The 11,522-nt window shown below is 42.3% G+C and overlaps 1 protein-coding gene across 3 annotated transcripts in view; it reads right to left on the bottom strand.

Moving 5' to 3' along the window:
* LOC121287100 (uridine-cytidine kinase-like 1) overlaps window positions 1-11,295 on the bottom strand; it is a 127,955-nt gene extending 116,660 nt beyond the window's left edge. Inside the window, exon 1 of one of the 3 annotated variants that reach the window (XM_041204636.1) lies at window positions 11,109-11,295. In XM_041204636.1, coding sequence (XP_041060570.1) covers window positions 11,109-11,182 — 74 coding nt within the window. In that variant the 5' untranslated portion in view covers window positions 11,183-11,295. The remainder of the gene's footprint in view (window positions 1-11,108) is intronic. The other 2 variants (XM_041204635.1, XM_041204638.1) reach the window with 2 other exon arrangements.
* Window positions 11,296-11,522: the final 227 nt, after the last annotated feature.

The raw sequence follows: 11,522 nt of genomic DNA on the forward strand, positions 1-11,522 counted from the left end.
GAGATGAAGAATAAAACGAAACTGGGGGCACGCACAGCTTTGGAAAAGGGTACGGCAATGCTGCTGGAGGGGAAGGTCGAGTGTGTTCATATGTTCATATTCCTCTTCACCATGGACTTCCAATCCCTCTACACCTCCATCCCCCACCGGGATGGTCTGAGGGCTCTCAGCTTCTTCCTCGAACAGAGGCCCGAACAATCCGCAGTTTTTTTGTTTTTACCTATTATAAGGCTGCTGTGCCTCTGTTCTTGGGTGGCGGAGAGGTGTCATAAGCTGCCTTTTCAACAAATAGCCCTCGTCACCCCAGCAGCCATCCATCCAGTCAGGCTGGAAAAGTGAACAGCCTTGGCACCTGTGAGTGCCTGCGGATGTAAGCATCATGGGAGCTGCCAGGGTACCTTGCACAGACTTGCAGAATCTGTGTCTTGTGGTCACACTATCTGCACATTCATTGAATGGAATCCCTTCCTGCTGACAAAGGCACCCGGCTGACCCACTGGTGCCTTGATGGCCACATGTGTGCAGTGGATTACACCTTAGATGTGGGGGAACCCAGCAATTGCTGCAAATTATCTAGCTCGCTCAGTCTGGCTGGCCTCGTCTGTACTGAAGAGAATAAATGTTATTACCTGCCTGAATAGGGTTTCTGTCACCAGCTTGATCCAACTGTGGACAGCTGATTGGGAAACTCCACAAAGATCCCCACTGACCCCTGGAAAGAGCCGGATGCATATAAGTTGAGGGCTACTGTGACCTTCAGAGCCATTGGCCTGGGGTGTCCACACACACAGTTAGAGGTGATCGCAGGCTCAATCATCTAAACAAACGGAGGTCAGTCTCCCTGGAGTAGCGGAGCTTCCTTCAGCATTGCATCTCAGAGATGCTGAGGTAGCTGCATCGCCGCCTGTAACCCTAGCAGGAGGATAGCAGCGTCTTCTGTGGTCCCTTCCGCCTTGGACTACCTGCTGGCCCTGCGCCTCTTGCGCCTGTGCCTCTCCTCCCACAAGTTACTCCCCTGGAAGTTGCATTGGGACACCTGGCCTCCTCTCCCATCTGCCCCTCTCAGAGGAGGTGCCGCCAGCGGAGAGCACAATCCCCATTACCAGAGTAACAGAAGGTTGTCTGATACCTGGAAGGTTCCACATAGTCAAAATTCTCTGGGGACCTTGGAGACACCATTAGGTCTTGACATGAAGCCTAGAAATGCTAAGACTGAAGCTTAGATCAGAGATGAAGCTGCCAAGTTCAAATAAGCAGCCAGCCACAAACTACTCACAATGGCAATGCTGTTGATCCTTTTTATCCCGCCCTTGGATGAGGTTTTGTTAAAATTGGGCTGCCCGCCAGCCCGTTTTGCCCGTGCGATGAGCATGAAATCGCATGGGCAACGTAAAATTGTGAACGATTGCCTTTTTAATGGCCTTTTAATTGTTGGCGGTGCAGCTCCAACAACCGCTCACTTGAAGATTGTTTGTGTGCAGGATGACATCGGAACGCTCGCCCGATGTCAGCTCGTGCTATTTCACGTCCGTTCGGGGTGGGCACGCTTCATATACACCAGGCCCAGCTTATTAGCCATGATCTACAGTAGCAAGAACTAGCACAGTCGCTGTGGGTTAATCTTACACTTCATTCAAACCACTAATTGATTTTTGGAGGCTTGCTGACTCAATACCTTGACACAATCCTTCAGATCATATCACAGCCATTTTTACAAGGTTTAAATTAGCACACTACACAGCCTGTCCAACACACTGACTCATGGCTTCTTTCAAACATTCTTCAACAGTAACATGTGCTTTCGTATCTCTATACTGACTAACTGCAGAAATTATCTTGTTTCTCTAGTTGGCATGTCTATATTTTATACAGTACCATCAACAGATTGTAGCACACCCCAATGAGAAAAGGTCAAATCCTTTACAGATTAACTAGACTATAGTACTCCACCCAGTTCTATGGAGTTACATAGCTGCTTTCCAAAACACATGCCTCTTTTGAGTCTTGTATTAAGGTGTCACCAATCATGTACAAAAACCATTAAATATCTCTTCTGCAGCCTTTGCCTCGTTGACTGGACATTGATGTTAGATGCATTACTTTCCCATAATTTAACTGAACATAACAGACTTGAATTGTCCTATCTAATTGAATGGAAGCCTCAGGCATCCTCCAAGTTGTGCTAAGTAACACACAGAGCAGTGATACCTTTATACTTTTTTCAATCACACCTGGACAATTCATCCATAGTATTGCTTGTCAGAGGATATGCTCTTTTATACTCTTTAAAATATTATATATTATCACAGTTTTATTTAATTCATTAATGGGATGTGGGTGTTGCTGGCTAGGCTAGCATTTATTGCCCATCCCTAGTTGCCCTCAAGTAGTTGGTGCTGAACTGCCTTCTTGAACCACTACAGTCCATGTGGTGTAGGTATGCCCACAGTGCTGTTAGGGAGGGAGTTTCAGGATTTTGACCCAGTGACAGTGAAGGAATGTCAATATATTTCCAAGTCAGGATGGTGAGTGGCTTGGAGGGGAACTTCCAGGTGGTGTATTCCCATGTGTCTGCTGCCCTTGTTCTTCTAGATGGTAATGGTCATGGGTTTGGAAGGGACTGTCTAAGGAGGCTTGGTGAGTTCCTGCAGTGCATCTTGTAGATGGTACACACTGCTGCCATTATACTTTGGTGGTGGAGGGAGTGAATGTTTATGGATGGGGTGCCAATCAAGTGGGCTGCTTTGTCCTGGATGGTGTCAAACTTCTTGATGGTTGTTGGAGCTGCACTCATCCAGGCAAGTGGAGAGTATTCCATCACACTCCTGACTTGTGCCTTGTAGATGGTGGACAGGCTTTGGCAAGTCATGCTGCAGGATTCCTAGCCTCTGACCTGCTCTTGTAGCCACAGTATTTATGTGGCTAGTCCAGTTCAGCTTCTGGTCAATGCTAACCCTGAGGATGCTGATAGTGGGGGCTTCAGCAATGGTAATGCCACTGGACATCAAGGGGTGATGGTTAGATTCTCTCTCGTTGGAGATGGTCATTGCCTGGCACTTCTTTGCCACAAACTTACTTGCCACTTGTCAGCCCAAGCTTGGATATTGTCCAAGTCTTGCTGCATTTGGACATGGACTGCTTATGAGGGCATGAATTATGAGGACATGAAAGCAAAGCTAGGGAAAGTGAACTGGCAAATTAGGTTAAGTTATAGGTCAATATAGGTGGCTGTAGCAGATATTTAAAGGGATATTTCAGAATAGACAGAATAGATAGATTCCAATGAGAAAGAAAAATTCCAAGAGGAGGACCCACCATCTGCACCATCTGTGGTTAACTAAAGAAGTTCAAGATGGTATCAAATCTAAAGAAAAAGCATATAATTGTGCAAAGATGAGTGACAGGTCAGAAGATTGGAGAGAATATAAAAAAGGAACGAAGAAAGACTAGAAGATTAATAAGAAGGGAAAAATTAGAGTACAAGCGTAAGCTGGCTATAAATATAAATACAGATAGTCAGAGTTTCTATAGATTTTTTTTTTAAAGTTAACAAAGCGAGCGTTGGTCCTATAGAAAGTGAGTCTGGGGAGTTAATAATGGAAAATAAGGAGATGGCAGATGAAGCAAACTGGTATTCTGCATCGGTCTTCACAATAGAGGATATGAGTAACATCCCAGAGATAGCTGTAAATAAGGAATTGGAAGGTACGGAGGAACTCAAGAAAATCACAATCACCAGGGAAGTGGTACTGAGAAAATTGTTGGAACTGCAGATTGACAAGTCCCTGGGTCCTCATAAATTTTATCCTAGGGTCTTAAAAGAAGTGGCTAGTGAGACAGTTGATGCATTGATTTTAATTTTCCAAAATTCACTGGATTTGGGGAAGGTTCCATTAAGTTGGAAAATAGCCAGTATAACTCCTTTATTCAAAAGGGTAGGGAGACAGAAAGCAGGAAACTACAGGCCACTTAGCTTAACATGAGTCCTAGGGAAAATGTTAGAAACTATTATTAAAGACATTATAACAGGGCATTTAGATAAATTCAAGGTAATAAGGCAGAGTCAAGGTTTTGTGAGAGCAAAATCATGTTTAAATCAATTTATTGGAGTTCCTTGAGGAAGTAACAGGTGCTGTGGATAATGGGGATCCGCTGGAGGTACTGTAATTAGATTTTCAGAAGACATTTGATAATTGCAGCAAATGAAAGCTCAGGATGTAGGGGTTAACATGATGGCATAGAAGATTGGCTATCTAAGAGAAAACAGAGAGTAGGCATTAATGGATCATTTTCTCGTTGGCAGCATGTGACAAGCGGTGTGCCACAAGGATCAGTGCTGGGGTCTCAACTCTTTCTTATCTATATAAATGATTTGGATGAAGGGACCGGTGATATGGTTGCTAAATTTACTGATGACACAAAGTTAGGAAAGAAATTAAGTTGTGAAGAAGACATAAGGAGGTTTTAAAAGGATATAGATAGGTTAGGTGAGTGGGCAAAGACTTGGCACAGAGGGCATAATGTGGAAAAATGGGACATTGTCCATTTTGGCAGGATGAATAAAAAAGAAGCAAATTATCTAAATGGTGAGGGATTGCAGAGCTCTGAGATGCAGAGGGATCTGGGTGTCCTAGTGCATGAATCACAAAAGGTTAGTATGCAAGTACAGCAAGTAATTAGCAAAGCTAATAGGATATCATAATTGAAAACTAGAGTAGGGAGGTTATGCTTCAGTTATACAGGACATTGATGAGACCATACCTGGAGTAGTGTGTACAGTATTAGTCTCCTTATTTAAGGAAAGATGTAAATACATTGGAAGCAGTTCAGATAAGGTTTGTGAGATTAATACCTGGAATGGGTGGGTTGTCTTATGAGGAAAGACTGGACAGGCTAGGCTTGTATCCACTGGAATTTAGAAGGGTAAGAGGTGACTTGATTGAAACATATAAGGTCCTGAGGTGGATATCGAAAAGATGTTTCCTCTTATGGGATAATCTAGAACTAGGGGCCATTATTTAAAAATAAGGGATCACCCATTTAAGACAGAGTTGAAGAAAAAAAAATTCTCTCAGAGGATTATAAGACTTTGGAATTCTTTTCTTCAAAAGGTGATTGAGGCAGAGTCTTTGAATATCTTTAAGGCGAAAGTAGTTAGATTCTTGATAAGCAAGGGGGTGAAAGGTTATCAGGGGTAGGCAGGAATGTGAAGCTGAGGTTAAAATTAGATCTGCCATGATCTTATTGAATGGCGGGGCAGATTCAAGGGGCCGAGTGGCCTACTCCTGCTCCTAATTCGGTTGTTCATATGTACGTATGTTCGTATATTGAAGGACATAATGTTGCCCAAAGATGCATCCCACTGCTTCTTGCTTACTTCTCTTTAGCCAGTTATTTGTTCATAGTCTTTGCTTCACCGTTGAAACCCACTGAGCATAGTTTCTCATGCAGCAGCTTTTCAAAGGCTTCCTGAACCTCAAAAGAAAGACTTGCGTTTATACAGCACCTTTCTCAACCATAGGTCCTCCCAAAGGCCTTTACAGCCATTGAAGAACCTTTGAAGGTAGTCGCTGCTGTAATGTAGAAAATGTGGCAACTAATTTGAACAATGTCAGCTTCTACAATCAGCAATGTGATAAGGATCAGATCATCTGTTTTTCTGATTTGGCTGAGGGATAAGGAACCCAGACAGTGGGGATAACTCCTCTGCTCTTCTTCATGGGGTCTTTTACATCCTGACAGGGTAGGTTGTGCCTCTGACAGTGCAGCATTCCCTCAATACTATACTCAGTATTTTTGGCATTGAACGGGACTGGAAGCCACAACCTTCTGACTCAGAGGCAAAAATGCTATAACTGAATAACAGAAGGCAAATTAATTCAGGGGCAGCCTTGATATACATTAGTATGGAACGAGACATAGTATTGACAAAATGTCTAAAATTTGAGTAACATTAAGTTTGGTGTTTCCACTCCTTTGCTTGCCTGCCTTCCTCTATTTTCTATCTATTGAAGTCAACAAGTGGAAAGCATGGGTTGAAGACTCCAGAAAGAGAAACCTCCAGCTGATGTCAAATGAAATGGACATTAAGGAGAAAACAGACAATTATAGACATAGAAAATCTGAAACAGTCTGTGCCCTTACACACCAAAACCTGGACAACATTCAGACTTGGCCTTATAAGTGATAAGTAACATTTGCGCCAAGAAGCTCGACGTCATCCAGGACAAAGCATCCCGCTTGATTGGCACCCCATCCACCAGCTTAAACATCCACTCTCACCACCACCACCGACACACAGTGGCAGCAGTGTGTACCACCTACAAGATGCACTGCAGCAACTCACCAAGGCTCCTTCGACAGCAAACTTATGACCTTTACCACTTAGAAGGATAAGGGCAGCAGATGCATGGGAACACCACTACCATCTGCAAGTTCCCCTCCAAGCTACACACCAGCCTGACTTGGAACTATATTGCCATTCCTTCACTGTTGATCAAAATCCTGGAACTCCCTTTCTAACAGCACTATGGGCATTCCTACAACATGGACTGTAGAGGCCCAAGTAGACGGCTCACCAACACCTTCTCCAGAGCAATTAGGAATGGGCAATAAATATTGGCCTCGCCAGTGAAGCCTAAATCTCATGAAAGAATTTTTAAAAACTAATGTACCAGTTTAATGAGCTAGTTTTATTTAGCTTAAAAGAGAGCCCAATAAGATCATAGGAAATAGTAGCAGGAATAGGCCATTCAGCCTATCGATCCTGCTTCACCATTCAGTAAGATCTTGGCTGATCCGATTGTGGCCTGAACTCCACTTTCTTACCTGTTCCCCATAACCCATGACTCCCCTGTTAATTAAAAATCTAACACAGCCTTAAATATATTGAAAGACCCAGCCCCCACTGCTCCCTAGGGAAGAGAATTCCAAAGAGAAGAAATTTCTCTCATCCTTATCTTGGATGGGATACCCCTTATTTTCAAACTGTGGTACATTTGTTTCAGATTCCTCCACAAGGGGAAGCATCCTCTCAGCATCTACCCTATCAAGCCCCCTCAGAACTGTATATCTTTCAAAAAGGTCACCTCTTATTCTTCTAAATTCCACTGGCTATAAGCCCAACCTGCTTTCCTCTTAAAACAACCCCTTCACCCCAGGAATCAGCCAAGTGAACTTTCCCTGAATTGCTCCCAATACAAGTATATCCCTCCTTAAGTAAAGAGACCAAAACAGTACAGAGCACTCACCAATGCCCGGCACAGTTGTAGCGAGACTTCCCTATATTTATATTCCATCCCTCTTGCAATAAAGGCCAACATTCTATTTGCCTGCTGTACCGGAAGGCTAACTTTTTGTGATTATCGTACAATGACACCCAGATCCCTTTGTACTGCAGCATTCTTCAGTCGCTCTCCATTTAAATAATATTCTGCTTTTCTATTCTTCCTGCCAAAGTGAACAACCTCCCATTTTCCAACATTATACTCCATCCTCCATCTGCCAATGTTTTGCCCACTCACTTAACCCATCTACGGGTGGAATTTTACAGCCCTGTCAAAACGGGGACCGGGCCGTATAACACAGCGAGCCATTCAAAAGTCCATTAACTTTGTCAGGGCCGTGAAATCCGCCAGCGTAAAATTCCACCCTGTATCTCTTTGCAGACTCTTCGGATCACCCTCAAACTTGCACTCCTACCTAACTTTGTATCATCAACAAATTCAGCTACAATACAGTCAGTTCCTTCATTCAATGCATTGATCCAGATTCTAAATTGTTGAGGCATGCCTCTACCAAATTAACAGTGCAAAATTAACAGCGCCCCTCCCTAAATTAACACAGTACAGAATTAACAGTGCCTCTCCCTAAATTAACACAGTGCAGAATTAACAGAGTCCCTCCCTAAATTAACACAGTGCAGAATTAACAGTGCCTCTCCCTAAATTAACACAGTACAGAATTAACAGTGCCTCTCCCTAAATTAACACAGTACAGAATTAACAGTGCCTCTCCCTAAATTAACACAGTGCAGAATTAACAGTGCCTCTCCCTAAATTAACACAGTGCAGAATTAACAGTGCCTCTCCCTAAATTAACACAGTGCAGAATTAACAGTGCCCCTCCCTAAATGAACAGTACAAAAGTAACAGTACCCCTCCCTAAATTAACAGTGCAGAACCATGGCATCCCTCTGCCAACCTGAAAATGATCCAACAGATAAAAACAAAAAAAAACAAAAAACTGTGGATGCTGGAAATCCAAAACAAAAACAGAAATACCTGGAAAAACTCAGCAGGTCTGGCAGCATCGGCAGAGAAGAACAAAGTTGATGTTTCGAGTCCTCATGACCCTTCAACAGAACTAAGTAAAAATAGGAGAGGGGTGAAATATAAGCTGGTTTAAGGTGGGGGGGGGGGGGGGGGGGCGCGCGGCGCGTGGGGGGTGCAGGGGAGAGAAGTGGGGGGTGGGGTGAAATAAGACTAAAAGGGCATAAAAGGTATAGATTTAAAAATAATGGAAATAGCTGGGAAAAGAAAAATCTATATAAATTATTGGGAAAAAACAAAAGGGAGGGGGAAGAAACTGAAAGGGGGTGGGGATGGATGAGGGAGTTCAAGATCTAAAGTTATATAGATTTTTCTTTTCCCACCTATGAGGACTCGAAACGTCAACTTTGTTCTTCTCCACTGAAAATGATCCATTTACCCTGGCTCTATTTCATGTTAGTTAGCCAAGCCTCTATCCATGCTAATATATCAACACCAATAGCATGAGCTCTTATCTTGTGCAGTAATCTTTTCTGTGGCATCTTGTTGACTTCCTTTTAGAAATCCAGATACACTACAGCTACTGGGTCCCCTTTATCCATCCTGATTGTTACATTTTCAAATAACTCTAAGAATATTGTCAAATACAATTTCCCTTTCAAAAAACCACCTTGACTCTGCCTGATTGCATTATGATTTTCTAATGATTTTCTGCTACTACCTCCTTAAAAATGGATTCTAGCATTTTCCCAATGATATATTTATTATTGCTAGACTAAAACCTGTGTATCATCAGCCATATTTACTTGTTAATATCAGCAAATTTCACATGGTGTTGCTCACAGTGAATCAGAGAATACACTGTTCTAAAACAACAGGAATATTGACTCAGAATGTGTGGTTGTAATGATGGCAAAACTGTCAGCACTTACCATCATTTCTGTGTAAACCTGACAACACAGTCTGGCACTTGTGGATGTGCAATTAAATGCAGAAGTCTGGAGTTTGTTGTCAGAGATACCCTATTACTAATGGGCACACTGTTGTAGTTTTTGCAGGTGCAATCAAGACAGAATCACTAATTTGGCATAAACTTTAGCTTTTTATGCACTACACCTGTACTCTCACTGTAAAAGGAATGGAAGTGCTAAGCCCACTGGATGAGACATAACTGGGTTTTAATGATGTACTAAGTCATAAGCATCTCTGAACCACCTCTCACGAATCACCCCGACCATCTAATTTTACAAATGTGGAGTATCATTCCCCTACAATAACACTTAAAATCGGGATGGTCTTAAAATAATTGCAATTATTTTAAAATGCTTTTTAAAAAGTTTATTCATAATATTTCAGTTTCTGACTTAATAGTTATGTCCCAATCTTTATTTTGCGTCCTGTAAAATGATTACGTGAATTATAATTCCTGGTTTTTTATTTCGTGGTTGGCTACCTCGGAGAATTCTTCAATCTGATTGGCTGATCAGGCTTCCTTGCTGATTCGCTGTTGTTGGAGGCCACAGATCCCCTTTGGATGGCGCCAGACTGAAAGACAGGTCAGAATAGAGGAAATCGATGCCCTGGGACTGCTAAATGTTTGTAGGCAGCTTTTATCGAGGTCCCTGGCAATTACTGCCCCCTTGCCAGACTGCAAAATCCAGGCCATTGTACCAAGTATATACATTGGTTCAAACTATAATGTAGTACGACCTGTCTCTTTACAGCTACAAAATTTAATTTTGTAAATAGGCAAAGCCTTAGGTGAATTATGGGTTAATTATTGTAAATGGAGGTCAAATCAAAGATCATTTCAGTTGCTGGAGAAGTTTATATGGATTTGCAATAGCTTGTAAATTCCCATCCACCCTCAAGGTCAGAAGAAACCAGTAGGATATGATTGGATTTTTTTTACAGACTCTTATTCTCACTGTCATATAACACAGATGGTGTATGTAATGAAACGTGAAAGACATGGTCAAGATATTTAAGTCATGTGCCTAGGCTATCATGAAGTCTATCATTTGCCTTTTCAAACCTGATGCAAAGGTTTGGCTGAAAGTAAAACTAACTTTTATGTTAACATTTAACAAAATCTATAGGCGTGAGCTTTGATAGGCCAAATTGTTCTTTGTTCCCTCATTTGAATATTTCTTTATCCAAGCCCCCAAATTTACAACAGTTTAAACAATATTAAAACATGCTGTTAATTTTAATACCATGATGTATTGCTTGCTTCACGAATCCTCAAATATGTTTTACAGGATTATACCTCTGCATAACTGAAGTTACAAGTACACTCAATATATGTAGCACCAGAGTGCAAACTAAATATAGCTCTCGATATAAACTGTGCGGTATTGAAACTTAGAATACATGCCACCCTCCTCTTCCCTATTAACTTATTTTCTGGATCAAATCACTTGTCAAAGAGAGATTTAGTCAACTAACAGAAAGGTCAAAAGACCACTTCCCTTCCCCATCCCCAAAATAGTAATGGCAAATTGTCCCTCAGGCAGCCAAAGTGGTTAAAGCAGCTGTCATACAAAAAGCAGAAACTTTTGACAACTTTTAACCACTTACTTTAAATGTTGCAAATACAGTAACTAATAACATACAAAAAGGAAGCAATGTAACATTTTGCCAAGTATCAGAGTGAAGTGATACAGTGTCAATGTTGCTAACATTTTTTTGTTTAAAAACTCAGGACTGCGGTATACAGGGACATACTCTGCCCTAAGCTTCCGGAGGTTTCACAGCTGTTACGACAGTGAAAGATTCCAGCTCACAGTGCTGCCAGAAGATGGACTCCTCCTGATTCACACTTTTCTGAATGCTTACCTGTCGGATCTGGCGGCTATGGTCTCGTCACTCTGGGTATCATTGGCAGCACTCCCCTGCTCAGTTTCAGCCATTGTTCTTCGCTGCACCGGGGTAGTCGGGCGCTTTGGGTTGTGTAGTTCGGTGGGCAGGCGGTGCCCGTTGGCGCAGCCCGGGAGCAGCGACGGAAAAAACTACAACTCCCTAAAGGCTATGCGCCAACTGGACCCTTTTTTGAAATAGCAACGCTAAGTAAACATACAACTGTGTGAAACTCCCCGCTCTCCGCTTCTAAAATGTTAAACCAAAGTATTGTATCCGGAGATCAAAATCTGCTTTTCAAAGTGTAGAGCGGGGCGGGGAAGAAGTGAAATAGCCTATCTTTGGACTACTTCATCTTCCTCATTGTGATCCACCAGTTGTCATTAGTGAAAG

The sequence above is a fragment of the Carcharodon carcharias genome, chromosome 14, assembly GCF_017639515.1.
Source record: "Carcharodon carcharias isolate sCarCar2 chromosome 14, sCarCar2.pri, whole genome shotgun sequence".
Taxonomy (NCBI): domain Eukaryota; kingdom Metazoa; phylum Chordata; class Chondrichthyes; order Lamniformes; family Lamnidae; genus Carcharodon; species Carcharodon carcharias.